At 36.5% G+C, this 25,796-nt stretch overlaps 1 protein-coding gene, 1 long non-coding RNA gene and 1 other non-coding gene across 11 annotated transcripts in view; 2 read left to right on the top strand and 1 right to left on the bottom strand.

Annotated features, from left to right (window-relative positions):
• LOC144373863 (transport and Golgi organization protein 1 homolog) overlaps window positions 1-8,306 on the top strand; it is a 47,032-nt gene extending 38,726 nt beyond the window's left edge. For 5 of the 6 annotated variants that reach the window (XM_078036814.1, XM_078036812.1, XM_078036811.1 and 2 more), the window contains 2 exons: window positions 5,165-5,251; window positions 6,991-8,306. In XM_078036814.1, coding sequence (XP_077892940.1) covers window positions 5,165-5,251; window positions 6,991-7,395 — 492 coding nt within the window. In that variant the 3' untranslated portion in view covers window positions 7,396-8,306. The remainder of the gene's footprint in view (window positions 1-5,164; window positions 5,252-6,990) is intronic. The other variant, XR_013433401.1, reaches the window with a different exon arrangement.
• A 573-nt stretch (window positions 8,307-8,879) lies between these two features.
• Window positions 8,880-25,796, top strand: part of LOC144373883 (uncharacterized) — a 35,203-nt gene continuing 18,286 nt past the window's right edge. For 3 of the 4 annotated variants that reach the window (XR_013433452.1, XR_013433451.1, XR_013433450.1), the window contains exon 1: window positions 8,880-9,085. This is a non-coding gene — a long non-coding RNA (uncharacterized LOC144373883). The remainder of the gene's footprint in view (window positions 9,086-25,796) is intronic. The other variant, XR_013433449.1, reaches the window with a different exon arrangement.
• Window positions 12,113-12,219, bottom strand: LOC144373903 (U6 spliceosomal RNA). The gene has a single exon (XR_013433464.1). It is a non-coding gene; the product is annotated as a U6 spliceosomal RNA (small nuclear RNA).

Raw genomic sequence — 25,796 nt, 5'->3', positions numbered from 1 at the left:
GCCTATCAGTTTCCTTTAATTATTGGCAAGAATCTTCTGTTCCTTTTCGTCAGTAGTTAGTAATAGGAGTGTCTTTCTCAAGGGGAACTTTATATACCTTTTGTACACTTTATGTAACTTCATATAATTTAACTGTTGGTGCTGAAAATAAATGTGGTTCTTTTCTGCAGAGGATTTATTTTGGGTGAAACTGAAGCTTGATATGTGGTTTCATATGCATTATATTGTAATTTTATTTTCTCCCCTGCTGAGGGCCATTGTCAAGTAGGAATGAAGCTTCAAAATTTCCTTGCCAGCGTACCCCATGTTAAATAGATTTCACTGTTGACATTGCATGTAAGGTGACCTTGCTCAAGGACCAAGGCAGATCCGGGTTTAGAGCTGATCAGGTTTGAGGAAGTATCCCACTCCTTAGGGTGTTCCCGGTTTAAGACAAAAGGAGTTTTAGGGAAGTTGGAGGTTGAAGATTATTGCTGCTGGGAGTAGGGCGTGCCTGCAGCCTGAGTTCCCGCTGAGTTCTCCTGGAGAAAAAGTTTTTAGGAGGTGAATTGTTCGGGAGATTGGATTGCCCCTGAACCTGTGTGGAGGCGGTGTGAGTCGGGAATAAAGAATTGCTGTTTGAATCTACAAGGCTGTGAGTGCCTCCTGATTCTGTGCCCAGCCAAGACTGCAGCATTAATTTTCTCCCCCCTTCTGATTAATTAAACAACAAGCAATGTGGCTAAAGGACCATGCCTGGTAGGTTGTCCAATTCAACATATGGTTCTTACCCGTCATGGGAGAACTGACCTTTAGACGTCAGTTTCCTGTCTTGGGTTGAATCCACTGCAACCAGATCAACCCGTCACTGACTACCGGTCCAGCATTCAGCCATGCTTGTGGATAGGCCTAAGCACCAGTGTGGGTGGGTGAGGTTCTTGCCTCACCTCTGTTGGCCCCCAAATTTAACCTTGGTGCCAGTGGGGGGGGTGAGGTTCTTGCCTCACCTCTGTTGGCCCCCAAATTTTAGACCATCACTAGTAGAAGGGAGGAGGATACAGAAATGCCACGACACCAAGCCAATTGACGGCTCCTTTGGAAAAATTGTGTCACTGGTGACACCATCAGCAAAGATGCCAGCATTACCACAATTAACATGGGGTGCGCTGGCAAGGAAATTGCATCACTAGTGACACCATCAGCAAGAATATGCCAGCAGTACCACAATTTGCTGCACCAGACGATAGTTCACAATGCATGCAACTCATATATAGTCCAAGCAAGTTCTGCAAGCAGTTCAAATCGGAGGAGTCTATCAATATGTTCATTTCCTTTCAAAGTAAATCAAGTCCTTGATTGAGCATTACTTGTTGAGTTATATTCATTGATGCATCAGTTTATACAGTTTACTGTGATAGCTATCATAGAAGCTGTAGTTTGGTTTTCTTAGTCTTCACTGGCACTGGGATGGAGATGGGAATTCTGGCAATGATGTTAAAGAGATATTATCCTGAACAGAATTATTAAATATAATGAAAAGGAAAAGTGAAAGTAAACAAACAGATCTGTTAATCACCTTTAAAAACAATAGTAAGCAAACAGATCTGTTAACCACCTTTGAAAACAATCATTAACAGCTGTTTACCTAATTTAGATTAAACCACTTAAATCACGTGAATAAAAAAAAAGAAAATTCGGATCCATTTTTTCATGAGCGCTCCTCATATAAAAATATGGACATACACACATACTGACATGCAACACAAAACAGTGCACTCATAACATACAACACATAAGAACAGCCTTGTAGCTTTACCTAGGTAAAATCTCCATTGCAATGTTTAAAAACTCCACAGTCAAAAAATAAAACACAGTCAAAAAACAAAGCTGATCAGAAAAACATTAACCTAGGTTTGTATGAGCTCAAAAAATAAAATAGAACTTTATGATGTGGGAAAAATGCAATAATAAAATAGATATTGAAAAAAAAAAGGCACCATGGTTAATCACTGTCGCAGATGTAAGAATAGCCAAGCTGGAGCTCTGGATATCAGCTGTTATGGATTTGAGTCAAATTATCTTCTTTTTGGTCTGTAGAAATTGTTTTAGTTAGTGTCTCTGGAATCTAAATCGGCTGCTGTTCTCCCTGTGGAAACACAAAAACAGAACCCCGACTCCAGACAAACACTGGGTCAGGAGCTTTCCAATGTCCTGTTAGAATATCTTTCCAAAGTACCTTAGGCTTATGTACATTTTTTGATACATATGTCTTTCCGCAGCATTAAGTCCTGATGAATCCAAATTTAAAAAGTTTAGAGTAAAAAAAGGGTTATTTTAAGTTTATCTTTGGGGGATATATACCCCTTTAAGATCCTTTTAAATTTAAGTCTTTCAAAAGCATTTTGCCTTAGTTTTTAGAATTACTTTAGTCCTTTTAATTTTTAGATGTGGTTTGAAACCATAGTTGTCTTAGCCCTTTGTATTTTCTATCTGAAATACGTTTACTTGACATTTTTAACCATTTTCCATCTTATTTCTATCTTCTAGTTTTCTTCTAAGGTTTTTATATTTACGCTTAGTTGCTTTCTTCTCTCCTAGTTTTCTTTCATTTCCTATTTTGTGGGTATAAAATTCTTGTCTTTCTACATCTTTTTATCTTCCTATATCTTTATCTTTCTACATCTTCTCTCTTTTTTTTTTTACCTTTTTGTACTTCTGTTTTTGAAGTTTTCCACTTCAAATTTTTAATCATCTTTATCTAAATCTTTTATCTTATTATCTTCCCATTTTCATGGGTTATATTTTTTTCCTCCATCATGAAGGCATCTTAACCACCTTCAATTTAACCTTTTAAAACTTTTTGCAATGTACTTAGACATTTTACAACTTTTTACTTTACCAAACAAAGATTATCTCATCTCCCTCTTTTTAGTTTAATAAGTACATTTTAATAGTTTGATGAGTAAAGCAATCTTTTTTCCCGCCATGAAGGTATCTCAACAACCCTCAATTTAACCTTTTAAAGCATTTCATTTATCATCTATACTGTACTTTTAAATGTACTTTTTCACCACCTACAGCTTCACTCTTTTAAACGAGGCTTAGATTTTGTTTAAATCGCTTAATATTAGTTTACATGGCTGCCCTTCAACCAAAGGCTCTTTTTTACTCCATTAAGAAGCTTTGTCTCAATCTGCCATGTACAAATACCTTTTTTTTCTTTCTACCTTTCTCAAGCTTTTAAATTAAATCTAGTTTCCTCAAAATCTTTTTAAATGGCATTTTACAACTTTTCACTTTACCACATAGAGATTATCTCAACTAGAAACATTTCTTTTTCCTTTAACCTTTTATATTAAAATATATTTCCACATCTTGAATCTTTTTATATCTCTTTTTTAACCATTAACCCTTTTTATAAATTCACATTCTAAAACAACCCTTATAAAATTACTCCACTTTAATAAGATGAAATACTTTCATGTTTTTTAAGGTACTGTTATACTGTAATTGAAACCCAGCTGAAACTTCTTATACTCTCTGTATATAAATTACACATGATAGAATCTTAACACTTAGTAACCTTGTTTCAGCAAAGACACAGACCAAAGCAATATTAAACATTTTTCCATTTGCCAATTTATGAAAACACACATAATGTTTAAATATATTACCTTATGGAACTTAATAAGTAAAGAGTACTTGATTTCATATTTAGTGGTTGATATTTTAACATTTTAGCTTTGTAAATGAATCAGCTGTCTGTATAAACCAAGACAAGTATAGTGAACAGAACTAGTCATCTCTTTCTTGTTGAAGAAAAATCCTTCTACAGGATACCATAATGGTCCCATTGATATACTTAATAACTCATCTTTATAAAGCCATGGGCTACATTTTTGTATTGTAGCAACATATGCCATAGTTTTTCTTGGTCTTACTGGGGTACCTCCTTCCTCTAACAATTTTTCTTCCTCGGAGGTGAACAACTTCAAACCTTGAGTCAACCATTTTCCTTAGTTTGCCTGAGAAAGTTTTAGGAACAGGCCACTTGAAATGAAAACAAAATAAATCAAAACAAGAACACATTGTTTTTTGAAATGGTCACCCATTTTTTTTGCTCTCCTTCAGGAGCGAGCAAATTCACTTACCCCCAAGCTTCAGACATCCCATGTACGGGCCACCATAATGCCGCAGTCTTGGCTGGGCACAGAATCAGGAGGCACTCACAGCCTTGTAGATTCAAACAGCAATTCTTTATTCCCGACTCACACCGCCTCCACACAGGTTCAGGGGCAATCCAATCTCCCGAACAATTCACCTCCTAAAAACTTTTTCTCCAGGAGAACTCAGCGGGAACTCAGGCTGCAGGCACGCCCTACTCCCAGCAGCAATAATCTTCAACCTCCAACTTCCCTAAAACTCCTTTTGTCTTAAACCGGGAACACCCTAAGGAGTGGGATACTTCCTCAAACCTGATCAGCTCTAAACCCGGATCTGCCTTGGTCCTTGAGCAAGGTCACCTTACATGCAATGTCAACAGTGAAATCTATTTAACATGGGGTACACTGGCAAGGAAATTTTGAAGCTTCATTCCTACTTGACAATGGCCCTCAGCACTTCTCAAGTACTTGTAAAAGTAGATTTGGACAAAGCTAGGAAAGCATATACTATCAATACATCTGCTATCGTGGTAATACATTTTAGAGATTTTTGTATTGTTTTTACTTATTAATTTTTATGACTGTTGTGTATTGGTTAAGAAAGACATAAATATTGGTTTATGAGCAATGCTACAAAATGTACAGGTAAATTCTTGCTAGAGGTTATTTGGAATTGCATTTATAACCAGCTTTGATTTACATAGTTTTAACCATATAGTATCCAATAATCTTCTATGCAGATCTTTTATTTACTTCAGAAGTCTTAACTTTATATGCTCTGTGTTGAGAATTAAGCTAAATGTAAAAAAGAAAACTTCAGTGGTTGGAAATGTTGCTTTAATAGTTCTGTACTTAATTTTTATTTGGAATAATAATCTCAGTGTAATTGTTATAGCAACTTTCTTTTTTGGTTATACCATATACCTATCTATTATGTGTATATTTCCTGCCACTTCTGAGAAATCTCTTATTTATATTCCTTGTACAGAATTTATTTGATATTTGTCTCTTTTGCACTATAGGTTGGCCGTATGTTTGGATACTTTCCAAAAGATTTCATCAAGGTAGTTCGTGAATATACTAAAGAAGAGCTACAAATTCCAACAGATGTAAGTTATGGATTTCTTTTTTGTTCTCAATTGTAAACTGGCTTATAAATCCATCAGTTATATTCAGTTAACTGCTTCTGAATGTTTTATAATGTGTTTGGGGGGCAATCTAACATTTGTGTGTCAGATTTTCATTTGAAATCAGACTACCTGTAAAAAAAAAGTTTGAAAGGCATTCAAGGGTGATTATATTATAATCTGAGAGTTGTCTAATATATTGAAACAGATATTCTAAGAGGCAAATAATTTCATTTTACAGGCAAAACTCATTGGATAGTTATTAGACATTTTAAGTATATTTAGGTTAAATTAATAAACTCTAACTTTTATACTAGGCAAGAAATATGTACTTACAAAGGTTTTCTTATTCTTAGTCATATATGGGATCATAGTCATGTTATAGATTTGGAAAAGGGGACCTGAGCATTTCAGGTGATGTTCACTCTCAGATCTTTTAAGGCCCCAACTGCTTCCTTTATACAACATTCCTGTATGGTGCTCTGACTTAAATTGATTTTGTGACTGAAAGGATTTTGTGTTCTAGAATTCTCACTTCAGCTGATTATTTTCTAGAGTTTTAAATTGTATAGTAATTGATGCCCACCAACACTGAAACATCTTTGGGCAGCTCTTTGTAGTGGCTGTAGAATATGCAAACTGCTAGGCTAGGACAGTTCTTAGATTAGATGGACTGAATGGATAAAGTCATCCTGTTTGTTGTTGCTGTTCCTAAAATTTCTTTATAATCTCAGGGGCCATAAAATCACTTCTGTTGCTTGTTGGACTTCATTGTTGGTAAAGAGAGTTCTTGGGATTTAAGCTGTGACAGCAGTTCACTGATTACAGAGAACTCATTTGTTTTGAACTCTGCCTTCTCATTGTATTTCCCATTACATGCATCCCTCATGGCTTAGAAATGCATGTGATGAGGAGAGGAAATCACTCATCCCTACTACATTGAACTGCCTCCCCCACCCCCGGAACCCCCGCAGAATATTATGAAGATTTAATTAGGAATGGAAATTTTTTAAAAACATGTCCATTCATACTATGGCTCCTTTTATATCAATTTGCTTACTAGTAGCAAGAAGGAAAACTAGATAATATACACATAATCCTGAGAGAGATCTTAGTGACTGTGAAACCCTGATGAAGATAAAGGTGTATACCTTGTTGAATCTTGTTTTCAGTTTGTTCTTGTGGTAATAATAATGTGAGGAGCCTCCTTAATATCATTCTTTATTCCATCCAATGTACTTGTATCTCAGTAAGATACTTTAAAACTGATTCATCTTTCTCAAGGCTGCAGGATCTTCCAGCTTCTCCTGAGCAAATGATTAAGAGTTAAATTTCTGAAACATAGGTGTAGATATTAAGAGCTGGAGGATCCTATAAGTGATACCTTGCCTTTCCCTACTTATGTTCAGAGCAAATTGAGAGAGACCCAAGAGTCAGGCAGTTGGAGACCAAATTGTCACCATTTTTACTCGTTATGCTTTTTAAAGAATATGACCCATGTTAAAAAAAGAAAGAAAGAAAGAATAGACTTTCTAACACTGTAGTCTAGAAAAAGACAGATTTACTCAGCCATAGATGGAGTTAGGCAGTGGGGGTTGGAGGAGGGTAATCTGGTTGACCTCAAAGATTCTTTAGAACCAATCCTGAATTTGGGAGCGTGGATGAGTTTGCTTTTGTGATACTTTGTTATTGACACATTAATGGTTTTCTTTTCCTTACAGGAGACAGATTTTGTTTGTTTTGATGTTGGAGGAGATGATTTTGATAATTATAACGTAGAAGAACTTCTAGGATTTTTGGAATTGTATGATTCTGCAAATGAAGATTCTGAGAAAGCTATAGAAAAAGTGGGACAATTTCCTGAAGTCTCCCAGGATGTTGAACCTGAACCTAAACCAGTAGTAGCAAACTCACAACAAATTGAAAGTGCATTCTCAGAAAACACTGTGGATCTTGAGGAACAATTTTTGGCTCAGAAAAACCATCCTCATGCAGATAGTCAAACAGATAATGCTCAGGGTGAACAAACTTCATTTGAACTTTTTGAAGAAATACTACCAGATAAATTGAAAGTGCCAGAAAGTGAAAAAAAACAAAACCAGCAATGTTTCTCAGGTCTCAAATGAACAGGAGAAGACTGATGCTTATAAACTTTTGAAAAAAGAAATCAATCCTTATCTAGAAACCAAAGAAAACAAACAAGAAATGAGTATAATTTGGAAGATTTTAAAGAAAACTGAAACCACAGCCAAAAGGGTAGATATGATGGACAAGGAACGAGGTGATATGGAAATGGGAAAGGAGGAAAGTCCTCTGGCAGATGAGGAAGCCCAGGGACTTTTTGACAGAAGTGACAAGGAAAACACTCAGACTTCAGGGATAAGTGAAGTATTTCAGGATAAAGATTCTGACGATCTTGAAAAAGACAACCCTAAGGAACATCTGAACACTTTAGAGTCTACAGAAAAGGCTACTGGAAAAGAAACCTCAAAAGAGGACCTTGAGGACATAGGGCATATCACAGACGCAAAAAGCCAGGGTCCTGCTTCTGCAGACCTTGAAGATGATATATTCCCACAGAGTCCACATATAGCCCTAAAGCCAGAGCTTAGCGATCAGGAGGAAGACTTGCCCATAATCCGCAGCTTCTTTATAGAACAAAAGTCCTTGCAACGCTTCCTGAAGTACATTGATGTCCAAGAACTGGAAGCCATGTTGCAAGAAATGTCTTTAAAGCTGAAGTCAGCACAGCAGGAGAGCCTGCCCTATAACCTAATGCCCTATTATCTAGAAAAAGTTCTAGATAAGGTCTTCCATGCCTCTGAGTCACACATTTTGAGCGTAGCAGAGCAAATGCTTGATAATCGTGTGAATGATAATACAGACACAGGAATAAAGGAAAGTAACACATTTGAAGAGGCTGCAGTGCTTGATGATATCCAAGACTTGATCTATTTTGTGAGGTACAAGCACTCCACAGTGGAGGAGACTGCTCCATTGATAACAGCGCCTCCTCTAGAGGAAATCTGGGCTAAAGCTTAAGGTAAATACCTGCCTGCGGCTTGGGCTGGAGAAAAGGAGTTGTTCTTCCAGATGTTTTCGTGTATTATTGTAAAGTTCTGTTCAGTTTCCATGTGCCTAAAGGAGAAAGAAGGCTGACTCAGGAGCCCCATATGTTCCTTTATTCATTCTTTTGGGCTACAGCATGAAAGGATATTGCTTATTCTTTTTTTCCTTTAGGACAGTTGGGATTGGTTAGCATGTTCAATAAGAAATTTTATAAAAAGCAAAAGAGAAAGATATAAATGAGAAACTAATGCACAAAAGTAGACCTGTTAACAGTACACATTTTATCTTAAAATTATAAAAGGGCTTTATTAAATAAACATAATTTCTTAATCATAAAATACCTGTACTAGATCATGTGGGTGTGGAGTGACTAGCATAACTTTTTTTTTTTTTTTTTAGTATTTAATCTCTTTTTATGTGGTGCTGAGGATCGAACCCAGTGCCTCACCTGCACTAAGCAAGTGTTCTACCAGTGCCTCACCTGCGCTAGGCACTGTGACTCATATATTTAGTGAAACACTTGATGAATATTGAAACTGAAGAGAGACAATTCTTATTCTATAGCATAAAATAAAATAGCCATTTCCCCTTTCAATTTTAGAGCTACTTATAACAGAAGGTACTCCTGTTGATGCTGCTGATACAGAAAACCAACTAGAGATAAAGGTCGAAGAGCCAGCAGATGCCACCCTTTTGGACAACATACTTTTCTTGTTATATTCATTCTTGCTTTATTTGTCTAAGATGGTAAGTTTGACATAGTTTCTTCAATTAGAATGTTGATTATTTATTAGTTTTAAAGTGGCTTCTGGTCATGAAGTGAAAAACTTAAAATGTCTTTATGAAAATGACTCTTGACCCTTTGAGTAGATAGCTCCTGAAACAAAAGCCATAGGGGTGTGGCTTTAATGGCTACTTGGTTTAGCACATGAAGAAGATTTGCTGTCTACCAAGGCTAGACATTTGCACACCTGTAAAAACTTGGTTCTTCCCCTCAGAACCCTTCATTCTGGCAGGGAGATAACAGCATTCACTTGAAACACAGTAAGATAATGGCAGAAAGAGAGGTATTTATTCGATGGTAGAACATTATTGTCCATAAATGCATTTATTATGGTTGGAAGGGTGATCAGTAAGGTCAGAAAGTGGTTGAGATGTGTTTGAAGCATAGGCAAAGGGCAAACACGAGTCTGACATGTGGTTTGTTGTTGATTAGACAGGCTGGGGTGGTGGGGGAAGCTGGCAGTCAGAAGAAATATGTTCAGAGAAATGGAAACATGAAGAAAGGATATTTGGGGAGGGCAGGAGAATGTGAATAGTTGGTGTTGTAAAGTGTGAAGTTGGAGGGGGATGGGCCTGTTGGAGAGGCCAGCAAATCTTAAAGGAAGTCATGAGCCAAAGTAGCATTAGACCATTAATAGTGGGGATCCTTAGAAAGTTTTAAGAATGAAAGGAATTAGGTTAGATCTGTTTCTTAGAAAGAGTCACTTAAGGCTGATCTTTCTAAAGAAAATCATGATCCAAACAAGACATTTAATCTGTCTAGAAGCTTATCTAAGCATTTTAGGACTTACCTCCCCCCTATTGGTATTTGTTGATATTGGACTTTTAGAGTTTAATTATAGGAATGAGAAAGCTTTTAGAGGTTGGAGGATAAGATGGTCCTAGGGACATTGTGACAGTAATCCTCCTCAACTGAAGTTGTTTCCTGTAGGTTGTATTATTTCAAGGCTTGTGTAAGAAAGATGATGTTGTTGTTTTCCTTGTAAAATGTATAGATTTTGAAGCCAGGTAGATCTGGTTTCAAATCCCAAGGTTATCATTTAGACGTTTGGGCAAATAACTAAACTTTTGAAAAAAGTTTCCTCATCTGTAAAATGTAGATAATGCTTACTCCAATCATAAGAATTAAATGATTTGACAAGGTAAAATGTCTGGTGAGGTGTCTGGCATTTTGAAGGGTTTTACCCCTACACATGCCCTAATTCTCATGTAGACAGTCAGAAGGTGGTATAAAGACAATGAATACCTGGGGAGGAAAGCCCACCAGGGTGGAAAAGATGTGGTGGGAAGAAACAAATCATTTTTCAGTTGGCTCCATGTTTGTTCATGATGGTGGCAGCCACCTGGGTAAGGGGTATATACGAGCCAGGCAGTTAGAATAATTATATTTCCAGTGATTAAAGCAGTCTTCCACAGTCATAATTTGATTATCAGAATGAATCAGCATCACTTGGAAAGTTAACAGCCTCACGATATGGGAAGGATTTCTTTATTCATATTTTTAGGTATGCACAGAGCCCTCCTCTAGGTCTAGGTCAGGGGACATGAATGTGGTGCAGGTATGGTCAGTGATTGTACAGTGATAGGTAAGACACAGACGTGAGTGGCAAAGAAGAGGCACAATGTTAGGAGACTGATTTGAAAGGAGATTTCAAAAAGGCATTTTGATGGCCCAGTATGTACAGGACATTGTGTGAGGACTAAAAGAGTCTAACAGGTGTAAGGCATGATTGTGATTTTTGAAAGCCTTAAGAAAAGGACTTAACAAATATATGCAAAAATTATGAACAAGTCAATGTAAAATCTTAAACAAGTAGTATGATATCTGATAGGACTGGAGAGTAATAGGCTCTGATGTGTTTGGGAGATGTGCACCAATCAGATTCATTGATCAATGGAATCTTAGCAGAATCTTAGTGTTAGAAGAAACCTTCGAAGGCTGTTAGTCTAGTTTCTCACTCATTGCTGTTATTTTCTTTACTGTGGCCCTGACAAATAGTTATGAGGCCTGTACACCAGTATTTCCTAGCATGAGTCACTCTCTTACAAGGCTATATGTTCTTCTGTTGTCTAGTTCATCCTTGTATTGACTCCAAATTTTCCTCCACATGATTTCCTCTATAAAATTGAATTCTTTTCTACATAGAAATCCTTTAAATATTTGAAGTTATATCTTAATTTAAAAATTATTTTTAGTATTTTTATCATGGAAACTTTCAAATAAGAGCAGAGAGAATAGTAGGGGACTATAGGTAACCATAACATACTGTATATTTTATAATACTAGAAGAAAAGATTGTGAAAGTTTTACCATAAAGAAATGATATTTGAGGAGGTAGATATATTTAACTGATTTAAACGTTACATAGTGTATACATGCATCAAAATGTCATGTTACCTAATTCAATAATTATAATGTTTGTTTCTATGTACTAGTTAAAAAATAAATTTAATTAGAAAAGCTTTAAAGAAAAGCATAGAGAATAGTATAATGAACCCATGGGCCATCACACAACTTAACAGTAATTCCTTGATAGCCAATATCAGTGAGTTTTTTAAATTTGTTCTAATTGGTTATACATGATAGCAGAATGCATTTCAATTCATTGTATATAAATGGAACAAAACTTTTCCTGGTTGTACACAACACGTGTAGTCCTATATGTACCTCGGGTAATGAGGTTCATCTCATTCCACCATCTTTCCTATCCCTCTGCCCCCTCACCTGTCCTACCTCCCCTTTGCCCAAAGTTCCTCCATTCTTTCCATGCCCCTTACCACCCACCTCACCCCCATTATGGGTCAGCATCCACTTTCAGAGAGAACATACAGCTTTTGGTTTTGGGGATTGGCTTACTTCCCTTAACCTGATATTCCCATTCACCCGCAGATGCCATAATTTTTTTCTCTTTTAATGCTATAAGTAATATTCCATTTCATATATGTACCACAGTTTCTTTATCCATTCATCTTCTGAAGGGTTGGTTCCACAAAACTATGGAATGCTTCACAAATGTGGGTGTCATCCTTGCTCGGGGACTATGCTAATTTTTTCTGTATTGTTCCAATTTTAGTATATGTGCTGCCAAAGCAAGCACACTCTGAGTTTTAACAAATGTAGATACCCATGTAAAAACTACCATAATCAAGATATAGAACAGTTTTTTTTTTTCACTAGAAAAGGGGTTTCCTTGGGATCCTTCCCAGTGAGTGCCTTCACCACCTGTTCCAGGCAACCATTGATCTTTTTTTTTAAATTATAGATTCACATTTTTCCTACAGTACTGTTTCATATATATGCCACTATAAGTGGACTCATATCTAGGAGTGCAATTGCCTCCTACGTTTATTGTATGTTTTTATCTTATGTGATACTGTCAAGCCATGCTAAAAAATGACCACAATCATTTTATACTTCCACCAGCAATTTAGGAGACTTCCACTTGACTTCATCTTCACTAGCACTTGGGCCATTCTAGTGGGTATGTCTTTGTGAGTTTATTTCCTGATAATTAATGATATTGAGTGAACTTTTTTTTCTTTTGAGATAGGGTCTCACTAACTTCCTTAGGCCCTTGATAAGTTGCCAGCCTCAAACTTGGGATCTTCCTGCCTCAACCTGGGATTGATTGCTGGGATTACAGATATGTGCCATGATGCCAGGATCAAATACTTCTTCATGAGCTTGTTGACCATACTGTTTTTGTATGTCAACTCTCTCTGGATAGCTGGAATCCAGACTTCTCCCAGCTCAGTGCCAACTGTGGGATTGGTTAGCTTATAGTTGTTCTTGGCCCTCACAGGTACTGCTTAGAATGTAGCCCCAAACTGAAGACCACCTCCATGCAGATTTCTGGAACTCTTTTTCTTTGTGGCTCCCATCTTTCTGGTAGTTTTCTCTACATATTTTTTGCTGCTTAATCTCCTGGAACTCTGGTCTCTCTCTCCTCAGTGAGACTGTTGTGCCCCATTTGTGTTTCCCTTTTCAAACTGAGGTCTAGAGGGTGCCTCCAGGTAGAATGCTCACCTATTTGTTCTCCTGCTCTTAGGTGTGACAGTTGCATGTTCCTTGTGGCTTTCTATCTGAAAAATAGCTCTTTAAAAATCTTTTTTGACTGGGCATGATGGCACATGCCTTAATCCTAGTGGCTCGGGAGGCTGAGACAGGAGGATCACAAGTTCAAAGCCAAAAGTGAGGTGCTAAGTAACTCAGTGAGACCCTGTCTCTAAATAAAATACAAAATGGGGCTGAGACTGGGGATGTGGCTCAGTGATCAAGTGCTCCTGAGTTCAATCCCTGGTACCAATATATGTGGGACTTCTAGGATATATTGTAGTTTGGGTGAATAAATGACATACAAAAGAAAGAAAGATGAACTAAAAAATATAAAATCTGACACAGAAACTAGGCAGAGCACTGCAGTCTACAAATGATAAACTAAAGTATGCTGTGAGAACATTCAACAGAATCCTGCTGCAGTCTGAATGTTGATGTTTTCCCAAAATTCATATGCTGGAACCACATAGCCAGCATGATAATATTAAGATCCAAGACCCTGGGTAGTGATTAAACCATTGGAACTCAACCCTCAAGAGTGGGAGCAGAGACCTATGAAGGAGGCTCAAAGGAGATCCCTGGATCCTCCTCCTATCTCAAGATACAGCAACAAACTAAGGTCTTGGAAGCAGAGAGTAAGGCCAAACAGACCCCGAGTCTGTCAGCCATTTGATCTTGTGTTGCAATAAACTTTTGCTGCTATAAATTACCAAGTCAATTTTGTTAACACTGACCCAATAGGCCAAGACAGAGGCCTAACTAGGGACAATAGAGGAAGCTTCCCCGGGAACAAGACAGACTGACATTTAAACAAGCAGGCATTAAGGATGAGGGATGGATAGATTGAATTCTGTAAAGCCCCAGAGGATCCATTTAATGGACTTGATTCCACTAAGGCCAAAGTGAGAGTTGGTGGGCACTGAATTATGTAGTTCTAATATCTCATTTTAAGGATTTAGACTTGTCTCCTAAGACAATGGAAAGGCATCAAAACGTTTTAAGTAGAAGAGATGCAAGGGTAGAAGCCATAAATCAAAACTGAAACAGCTGCTTTTGGTGAACTCTGAAAAGATGGTTTGGGCAACTCTCCAACAAATTAGAACATAAAAGGAAAATGGGACTGTCTTTCCCCGGCTTGGTGATACGTAGTCCATACAGCTTTATTTCCTGGAGGACCCAGCAAATCACTGTGTCAGGAGAATGTGGGGCAGGGTGGAGGTACTCATGCTATTGAGCAGGCAGAGTAAGCAAAGGTGTTTGTCTGAGCTGCCAACCCCCTTGCTTACCCTTGTCCCCTAGTCTGTCTCAACCCTAAATATAACAGCAAATCACTTACAGAATTTATAAACATTGTACCTTTGCTGGAAATTTGGGGGCCACATGAATTTTTATAATGGCACCAAATATAACAACATTGAAGAGCAAATTTGTTAAAAGTCTTCTAGCATCCCCTCAAAATCTCATAGGCTTCGTCCTTCTGCCTACTAGAATATCAATTCCACTAAGGCAGATAATTTTTATCTGTTTTGGTGTATCAGTGAATTCCTATCTAGTACCTAGGACAGGGTCATACCTATTTTAGGAACTCAAAAATGTTTGTCCACTAAAACAATAAACCTTCATTTCCGATTGCCTCTGTTTCCTAGACTTCCTTCTAGGAACTCCATTTTTTCAATTCCTTATAAAATAAGTTTGAACCTCCTCTTCTTCAGAGCTGCCCTTGAATACCCAAAGATTCATTAATATGCTCTGACCAAGAACCTTGATGCCTCACCTTCCACAGAGGGAGGAGATGGTCGAGAATAGGATTTCAGGCTTCCCTACCCCTAAAGTTTCTGTAAAAAGTCAATGTGGAACTAAATAACCTACCTTTTACACAACTAGTCACAAAATTGTCTCTTTTAAGTAACTAAAATAATGTGTATACACATTATCTTTCCTATTTTCACCAACATGAAACAATATTAATGAAAATATCAACATACTCTCTTAAAAGTGCATAAAAATACTTTTCATTTTTGTGTTACATTAAGTTTTTTTTTAAAGCATAGTGCTTACTCTTGCTTTATAAAATAGCATGACTTGGTATTTAGACTTTGTTCAGTGGGTCTCTTTTTTCCTCTGAATATATGTGTTCATTGTAGAAAATGAAATCTATCTATATAGCTAAATATGAATACTTACATATATGCATGTATATACATATGTATACACAAATATGCACACACTCATATACTTAAAAAAATTAAATAAGTCATAATCCTTTCCTCAAGTTTCTTTTTTATGCCCCAATATATACATGGTTTGAATTCTACTATATATATACAATATTGTATCTTGATGCCTTGTGGATTGCACACTATGGTATACTATCTAAAGCATATTCATTCCACATTTATGATACAATAATGTACTTTATAAAGAGTTCAGTACAAACAAAAATATCACTGGGCCAGCTTTTCAGTAGAGGTTTGATTTTGAACTAAAGGAAGAGAAAAGGGAATCTGGGGAGAGAGAAATTTGTGGCAACAGAAGAGGCTGTCTGCAGGAGAGAGGAGCAGTCATTTGAGTGAAGCAAAATATTTATACTGAAGAGAAATGTAAGAGGTCCGTGGGAAGATATGCTGGAGACCCAGTATTGTATTGCTCTAGAAGAAAGAAAGTTGAAGTATGCTGACGGGCAGTCAGGTGTAGCTGTACCCACAGTCTCGGCTATGGAATAGAAAGAGGTGCACTGGATTCTACTGGATACCCATACAACATTGTTCTTTAGTTATTTTAATTTATTTTAATTTCATATATATATATATATATATATATATATATATATATATATATATATATATATTCTGAACGTATATGTGAATGTATATTGCAATATTTTCCAAGGCATAACTTTTTTCCTGCATAAGGAAACATCTTTGATTTATTCCAGAAATGCTGAGAGCCATAGCCAAGTAGGAATGACCCATGGCATTTTTGGATTGAAAGGTGACCCTGCTCAGGGATTAGGGTGGCTCTGGGTTTAGGGTGGATCCTGCTGGAATAGGGTGGCTCCAGGTTTAGGGCTGATCCTGCTGGGATTAGGGCATATCCTGCTGCCTCAGGCGCCCGCTCCTTGAGTTCCCATTGAGTTCTTACGGGATTCTGAGAGAATTGGTATGCAGAGCCCGGTGGAGGGAGTGTAGAGTGTCCGTGAGAGTTCGGGAATAAAGAGTTGCTGTTGGAGTCTACAAGATTTTGTGGTGGCTTGGTTATTTTGTGCCCAGCCAGACTGCGGCACAGAAAAAGTTCTTATTTTTAAGATACTAGGACAAAAACTCTTTTCAGGTAATGGAACTGACTAAATTTAGTCTAATTTTGCAAATGTAACTCTTTGTTGCCAACAAGCTTCCTGCAATCCTGTAATCAGTGCTCATGCAGTAACTTCCATTCCCATCATGGAAAATGTGAAGAAAACATACAAAGTTCTTACTTTGCATCATAATTTACCTTCAGTGTAGAGATTATTTTTAACAGTTGGTATATAATCTTCTTTCACTTTTCCTGAAAGTTTTTCTAAGAGTTTATTTTCTGGCTGTAATTTAGCAAAAGGCAAGTCAAAATGCCTGCTGGGAAGGATTACATTTATTCCTGTTTTGAATTTACACAATAAAAACTCAATCCTATAATTGTGATTTTTAAAAATTACACTAAGATTCTATCTCAGCAATTTAAGAAAGAAAAATGGAAGTCACGGAAAAGTGTGCTGCATTCTAGTGCATGTTTGTTTTTAATTCTGAGTATTCATCTATCACACAAAACCCACTTATGTCATGGGACACTTAGGCTTCTGGTAAAAGGCATTAGTTTTTTTTTTAAACCCACATTTAAATTATTCATAAAACATAATTAAACTCAATATTTTTAAATTTCCTAAAAAAAGATTTACTTTATTCTTATTCTACTTTACTTTTAACATCAATCAAAGTCTTTCAGTTTTAGACAGCCCTGTTCTATAAATTATGCATATGAGCCAAAAATATCCAGGAAGGTGGCAGGGAAGCCCAAGCACTTTAAGAAGTATAGTTGATTCCTTCCTTCAATTTGTAAATGAGGTATAATGCTAACTCATCCTATTTTTTCACCTATGGAAGTTAAGTTTCCCAATACTGTATAGTAGCTTATTCAAAGTCACAGACTATGCTAAAGCAAGCTCTCTGTTACCCTTTTAGATCTGCCATTCCAAACAGCACATGCAAATGACTTAATGTGTCCTCCAGATGCTAATGTTTATGATGTGTGAATCATAGAGCAGCTAAAATTATATAACTCCTCCAAAACAAATCTTCCCTTTGGCTTTCTCACTGGCCATTGGACCCTTATTTCACTCATAAAGATGAATCTGAATTATAGTCAGAGTTAAAAAATAATGGAACAAGATTACTTAGGAGGGGTTTTTATTTTATTTAAATATCTAACCAGATATTAACTTTATTAATTCATTTTATTTAACAATAAATGGATTTTAATTATGGCCTGGGATCTCAGACATGGGCCTCAATGAATCTTTCCCTCATTCCACATTCCATTTCTTTCAGTATGAAGAGGTACAGGCCTCCTTTTAAATACAAAGCATGTTCATCTTGTCATTCAGCTTCTTGAAAGAAGACTTAAACAAATATTAAACTCTTTGGATGGGATTTAACAAATAATTTTATGAGCACTCACTATGAGCAGTAAATACTGCCGAGGCATTGCCTGTCAAACAATTTGATTTTCACAACCAACTTAATTCTTCTGACTATGTTAGGTTAACTCTTCAGATTCTCTAGCCAGGGCCACCACAACTGGGCATGTGCCATTTTTACCATTACATTTAGTTTTTTTCATATTTAAATATTTATTATCATTGAAAATGGACTGATCAGATCTATCCATTGTTTATTTGTCTTGAACAAACAGCATTGACTTGATTTCTGTAGCCAGAAAGTCTTGAAATCAGGGGAAACATTTTAAATTTTTATGCAGTTCAATTTGTTAATTTAAAATTTATGCATTATTCTTTGGGTGCTACATGTAAGAGTTCCATCTAACCAAAATTTTAAATTTTTTTCTTTTATCTTCCAGAAATTTTGTGATTATAGTTTTTACATTTAGGTCTAAGAACAATTTTGAATTAATTTTTGTGTATAGTATGCAATAAGGGCTTACATTTATCTTTATTCATGTGGGTATTCAGTTTCTCCAGTGTCATTTGTTGAGAAAAATAATCATTTCTCATTGAATTACCTTGGTGCCTTTTAAAATTTAAAATCAATTGACCATGAATGTTAGTTTGTGGCCTCTCAGTTGGTTTCATTAGTCAATAAGTCTTTTTGATGTTGTTGTTCATTACAAATTATTCATAATTGTGGGATTTATTTTAATATATTTGTACATGAACATAACAACTTGCTCAATCTCCAATATATTTAAACTTCCATAGAAATACACTCAAGTCTTCTCAACAATTAGTTTATTATATGATAAACCTCCCCCTGCATACTGATGTTTTAAAACACTGCTATTAGATTCTCTTTCACCTTGTGCATTTTATTTCAAATTAACTTATTTTATTATTTTACTTAACAGCCTTATTGAGATGTAATTACAGTACAATAAACTGAATATATTTGAATTGTACCATATGTGTATATCTCTGAATCTATCGCACTGAAATTAGTGACTATATCCTTCATTCCCAAACGTTCCCTCCTCACATTGGTAGTTCATCCCTGCAAGATGACTTTCGTGCTGTCCCCACATCAATCTCCAGGAACCATTAATCTGCTTCTTGTGTTATAAATTACTTTTTATTTCCTAAAATTATAATAAAAATAGAACCATACCATAGGTCTTCTCTTTCCTGGCTTCTTCAACTCTACATGATTATTTTCTGTTTTTTCTATGGATCATGGTGTTACAAAGCCTGTTCTTTTTTATTGCTCTGTAGTATTAACCATTGTAGACATACAGTTTAATTTGTTGATTAATTAACTTCTTGATGAACATTTGAGTTTCTTCCAGTTTGGGACTATTATAAATAAAGTTGGTGCAACATCTGTATAAATGTGTGTTTTAATATCTCTTAGTTAAATTTCTAGGAATGGAATCTAAAGATAACATGAGGTGCATATATTTTAATTTTCTTAAGATTTTTCTTATCTGTTTTTCAAAGTAGTTGCACCATTTTACTTTACCACTAGCAGTAAATAAGAATTTTTGTTCCTGAGCTGGGGATGTGGCTTACGCAGTAGCGCGCTCGCCTGGCATGCGTGCAGCCCAGGTTCGATCCTCAGCACCACATACAAACAAAGATGTTATGTCCGCTGAAAACTAAAAAAATAAATAAATATTAAAAACTTCTCTCTCTCTCTCTCTCTCTCTCTCTCTCTCTCTCTCTCTCTCTCTCTCTCTAAAAAAAAAGAATTTTAGTCCCTTCATAGTCTCAATGACACTCATTACATTTGTTTCCATTGTATTCATTCAAATAGGTCATATCTCATTGTAGATTAAATTTGCATTTCTAACTAATGAATCATTTGTGTTGAGTATCTTTTTGTGTTCTTATTTTCCAACCATGTATCTTCTTCGAGGAAGTATCTTCTCAAATATTTTTCCTACTATTTTTTCTTATCATTGAGTTTTGAACAGTCTTAAATGGCATGGGCTCTCTCTCATCCAGTGAGGATGTACATGGAACAGGGTACAGGAAAGTGTGGTTGTAGAGTCGTGAATCAAGTCCTCTGGAGACCAAGCTGGAAGCAGGTCTCATTTTACTGCATAGTTACCATGTATATGTACCCAGGTAGTAGCTAAGCAGATTACAGACAGCCACCAATACAATTTCTGGCCAACTGTCCTTGAGGCAACCAATCAAGGAGCAGACTGTGGAGCAAACACTGGGACCACAAACATGTGGCCACATGGTCCTGTGCTGTGCCTAGGGGGTAAGTGGTTTGTCACTCACACGCCTAGCACAAGGGGAGTGGTTTGCCACTCAGGCACCTTAACATATGCCACATATGTAGTACTCCATGTGCTTGTCCCCACATTAAACAAGTCCTTTATCAGAATAAGATTTCAAAATACTCTCTCCCATACTGAAGTTTATTCTGTTAACAATGCTGTCTGAAGGGCAGAGTCTTTATTTTCTATGAATTCTAATTTGTAGTTTTATAGATCATACTTCTAGTGTATCTATAAAAAACTGCCTAAATCAAGGCCAGAAAAATTTCACCTGTTCCAGAAATTTTATGCTTTTAGGATTTAATAAATTTTATATAGTGTTTAGATACAAGTCAAATCCCCTTATTTTTTCCCGTACATGGCTATCCAATTGTCCCAGCACCATTTCATAAGAACACAAAACACTATTCTTTATGAATTGCTATCACACCTTTGTAGAAAATAAGTTGTGCATATATTGGGTCTATTTATGACTATTTTGTTTTATTGATTTATTGATGACAAAATCCACATGGTATTGATTACTATAGCTTTATAATAAGTCTTGATATCAGTTAGTGGTAGTTCTTCAACTTTTGTGTTTTATTGTATGCATTTTATATAATTATTATATGAAACTATACAAATATCTTTCTGATCTTGGCTATATATTTATGTCACGTTTATACTTGTCACATTCAGGATAAAGGATTTGATCTAAGTTACTAATTTTGAGAGGGAATCTTTTTTTAAGAAAATATGAGAAGTGAGGTTGTTTGCAAGCAAGATTATAAAGCACCAGGAGCACTAGCAGTAAGACAAGATAAAATAATTAAGGAATTGTTACTATACCACTTGCCCTCTCAAAATAATTTGTTCCTTGAGAACAGTTCATGCTACACTTATGCCATGAAAATGAAATCAAACCTTAACCAAGCAAGATGTCAGTATAAGCAGCACAATTTAGTTCGTGGTCTCTTCTATGCAAACTCTGGTGCTGTTGTTCTTGTCTCCTTTTCCCTTCTATGTCTTCTTAAGGTATAAAGAAAATAAATCTTTAAATATCAATTCAAAGAAAGCAGTTACTGATGAGCAATTTAAATTTCCTGGAAGCAGTAGCTTCTATTTATTGACCTTGTCGTACTCATCATAATACATTCAATTCAGCCCACTAAAATTATCAGAGCCCACTGTGCCGCTTAGTGTTGTAAGCACCAATGACTAGCAGCAAACAAGGTAGATGTGGCCCCCAGCATTACATTCTAGAGCTGGGAGCACATACCAAACCTTTAGAAAACTGAGTGACATGATTACTTATGATAACAAGAGCTGTGAGGAAGATAAATAGAAAGCACCGATGATGAGGTGTGGTCATTAGATAACCTCGGGAAGAGATTCCTTTCTAAGAAGTTGATAATTAAATGGAGAACAAATTGTTTTATAAAAATGATAGACTCAGCCTTTTATTGTTCTGGTGGAAGTATTTTCATATTCAGAGGCTTTGAGGTGATCAAAAGAAGCCTTTGAGGCTGGAGAGCTGTGAGCAATGGGGAAATCTGCACTTGCTGAACTGGAGAAACCAGTAAGATGAAGCAGGGCCTGGTGGGCCAGGGTAAGGGGTTTGAGTCCAAGATTTGTTCTTATGGAGATCACTGATGACTACAGACAAAGTAAGCTACTCCACAGACAGAGGAAGTACGTGTTATTCTATGGAACAAAGTGGACCTATGTAGTAAGTACTTGTGTATCTGAGCTGAGCTAGGGCAGTCTGATGTCTCCCCTGGTTAATTCCCTGAGCTTATCTGAAATAAGCATCAAATACAGTAGCTTCACCTGGAATATCACTATTAAAGTATCCTGTGGTTATTCATGAACATACTACCTGAGTTGAGGCCCCAAGAAATAGATGAGTTGTAAAACATATGTGCTTCCTCTTAAATATCCTGAAATGAAATTGATATATAATGCTGTCTACCAAAATACTTTAAAAAAATCAATGTAATATCTCAACTGTGTTATAAGGAAGAAATCAAAGAAGGGCACAATGCCTGTAATTCCAGCAACTCAGGAGTCTGACACAGGAGGATTGCATGTCTGAAGCCATCCTGGATGACTTAAAAAGAACATGTGTCAAAGTAGAAAATAAAAAAGGCTAGGGATATAGCTCAGTGGTAAAGCACTTCAGCGTTCAACCCTCAACACCATAAAAAAATAAAACACACCTTTACTTTGAGCTGGAGGTGTAGCTCAATATAGAGTACTTGCCTAATAACGTGTAAGGCCTTGGGTTCAATCCCCGGTTCTGAAAAGAAAAAAAATGATTAAAAGAAAGTCAGTTGATAATAAATTAATAAGTGTATTCATGGGCAATAAAAAGGCATGACTATTCTAGAAGATTCAATAAATTGGTGGATCCAGACACACATATAAGTTACCATTAATGCAGCAGCGATAGCCATCACAAATCATGAGGTACAGGCAGGGACACAGAAAAGTTGTTGATAAGGTCCCAAATAAAATGAATATACTCTTCCCTCAATCTGCATAATAGATGCACTCTTGGAAATACTACTATCTCAAAATCATTCAACAATTAATTTCTGTTTACATGAAAAGTAAGATTATAGGCTTAACAACTTATGAAAAATAGAATTTTACCCTTAGGAACTGCCACAGGGCTTTAGATATGCATATATAGCCAATTCTTCACAAGGATTGTGTCCCTTACCTTGCAGGAAGTCTTGGTATTGAAACTTCCAAATCATTGTGACAACAAAAACACCTTTGAAAATGTCCACAATGCCCCCAGAGAGTGAAAAACATCCCCATGGGATACCACTAGACTGAATGACAGAGAAAACACACCAAACGGTGTCCACCACATGGTCAATGCTCAATTTATAGCAGCCTGCCACATCTTTTTGGGTGCCATCAAAGTAGAAACCATTCTCTTAAAGCTAGATATGCCCTAGGTTAGAGCAGAGGAGGTTTAGAGTAGACTCAGGACAATAAACCTTAATGAAGTGCTTTAAGTTTACTATTAATGACTTCAGTAGTAAAGCTATTAGCACTCTCTCCCAGGATTCATCAAACAATAGGAGGAAAGGTTAAAAATAAATAACCCTCAGGACAATCATGAGCCAGAGAGGCACCCTGATGAGTCTTCTTTCTTAGTAGGACTTGGAAATTCCTAATGGAGAACAGATCATGGAGAATCAATCTACAAGGAAATCTCTTCACCATACCTTGAGTTAAAGGCTATTTCTGAAACAAACATGAGAACATCCTGGAGACAGGATGCAGTTAGCCTTATGTCCATCATTTAGTCTGCCAAACTCTCCAAAGAGATAACTGGAAAGAGAATTGTTCAATACTACACTTCCAACTTCATCCTACGGGTGAACACTGACACACTAGACTCATGCCAGAACAGGGAGTGCTTCTAGAATATTGTAACCAATTCACAAATATTAATTGTCACTAATCTCTCTAATGAATGTCCATTTCCATCATCCATTATCTAAGTAACAAGCTGATGATTTCACTAATGAATAGCCTTTATCCTTAACTTTCATTATGCTGATGTTTTAAAATCTAGCAGAAATTGGAATTAAAAATTGTGGAAGGCCAAAGTGCCATTTCTGAAATGTGGCTTTTTGGATTACATGCTAACCCCGGCCTTTCTTCATTTAGACTTGGTATTGATGACAAAAGTGTTAAGAAAACAGACAGGGTAGCTCAAATTCACACAGGCAAACATTCATACAAACATCTGTTCATGCACCAAAGCATTTTAAAGTAAGGTACAGATATTACCTTATATAAAAAAGCCACTGTTGAACTCCCACTTGAGGCTCAATGTCACCTTTCTTGACACTTACTGGTCATGGAATTCTAGCTTGTGATCAAAGATCAAGCTTAAACCACTCATTAGCCATGAGGCAGTTGAGTGGTTTAAGCTTGATCTTTTATATGGTAAGCCCTCCCAGGGTAATACCTCTAGGCTTCATGCTATAGCACTTCTTTGAGTCCTACAAAAATGAAGCAATTTGGAAACTTTCTTTTAAGGTAAAAGCTTATTAAGCATATGGTGGTGATTTTCTTTCTCTCTCTTCCCACCTACCATAGGATCTTTCACTTGTAGACTATAGTTTAAAAAAAAAATCTCACTTGCTGTCCATTTTTCACAATCCAATTACTGTGTAATGCACCATAAAGTGACTTTCTTCCACACTATGCTACTGAACTTGTCTCTGAAAGGTTGTGAATTCTTTTCTATAACAGATCCAACAGTGTTTCCTCAGCCCTTGCCATTTTTTGGTTTTTGTTTGCTTAGTTGGTTGGGTTTTGATCCTGGGAGTTAACACAGGGCCTCTTGCATGCTAGGCAAGCACTCTAACACTAAACTATACATCTCCAGCCCCTAAACTGAATTTTAATGTCAATAAAATTCAAGTCACCGATGAAAGTCTCTGTGCTTTTAGAATGTACAATATTTATCATGGCCTCTGAACACACACACAAAAGGCAGTGTATGTAACTTACCAACACCAAATATATCTGGTTCATTCTCTTAGCAGATGTGGCTAATTAGTTTTGAAAAAGCTGTATTCCAAAATATATGCCATTTGACACCGTTAAGATAAAAAAGTTAACTGCTTATCTACTTTTCTAGTGTTTATCTTTTAATTATTTTACTGAGAAACTAACTCAATTTATTCTGCATTCAGTATATTCTTATCATGAAGAGGAGAAAGGAGGCAAGACAGGGAAGAGCCCTACGTTAAGAGTCTGGGAGGAATGCTGACCCTCTGCTGTCTCCACAAGAAAACTGGGGTTATTCAATACCTTCCATACAAGGATTCAGCAAAAAGGTCTTAGAAAATAATGAGGGTAGTTGAGGACCTAGGTTCTCCCTCAGTAGGTGGTTATCATTCACATCCTCATTAAAACTGTCATCCTGTGACCCTACAATTACCTCCCTGCATTCATGTCCTAGTGCAGTCAGTTTTGCCAGATTGTATCTTTTGCTCCTTCCGTCTTCATGCCAAAAGCATCCCTTTCTTGTTGGATGCTGTAGTCCTTAGCTGAAAGCCAAAGTAAGATGGATCTGGAGCATAAACTCAGATGATGAAAGGCTACCTTAGATGGCATTCCAACTGGATAACCTTGTGTTTCTTTCTGTATATTGTATCTCTGCTTCCCAAGATATGAGTAACAATACAGGGAAAATTCTCTAAGCTACACCAAATAAATCTTTTATTAACAAGAAAATCACTTACTCAAAACACCAGGACCTACAGTTGAGGACACTGCTATTGTGTTTTGCTTTGTTTTCAGAAGTGACAGATCCTATTCTTTCCAGATCACAGAATGCTCAGGGCCCTGCCTACCTGCCTCTCCTATAACTGGCTCTTTTTAGAAGTGGTTCAGCTATTCGTGATTAGTCACACATATCGATGGTGATGAAAATACCTAAAGAAACCCCTTTACCTGCCTGAAATGGAGAGACAAAGCAACAATGTGAGCAAATAAGAAGCTAAAAATCTAAGAATAGTTGTCCTTCTGCAAAAAAAAAAATAGTTTCAGAGTTGGAAATTTCCTAGCTTCTTACCTAGTTATCTCACCTATTTCCAAATTAATAGATGC

The sequence above is a fragment of the Ictidomys tridecemlineatus genome, unplaced genomic scaffold, assembly GCF_052094955.1.
Source record: "Ictidomys tridecemlineatus isolate mIctTri1 unplaced genomic scaffold, mIctTri1.hap1 Scaffold_52, whole genome shotgun sequence".
Lineage (NCBI taxonomy): Eukaryota > Metazoa > Chordata > Mammalia > Rodentia > Sciuridae > Ictidomys > Ictidomys tridecemlineatus.
The sequence above is the reverse complement of the archived record's forward strand: the minus strand, read 5'-3'. Positions and strand labels throughout refer to the sequence as shown.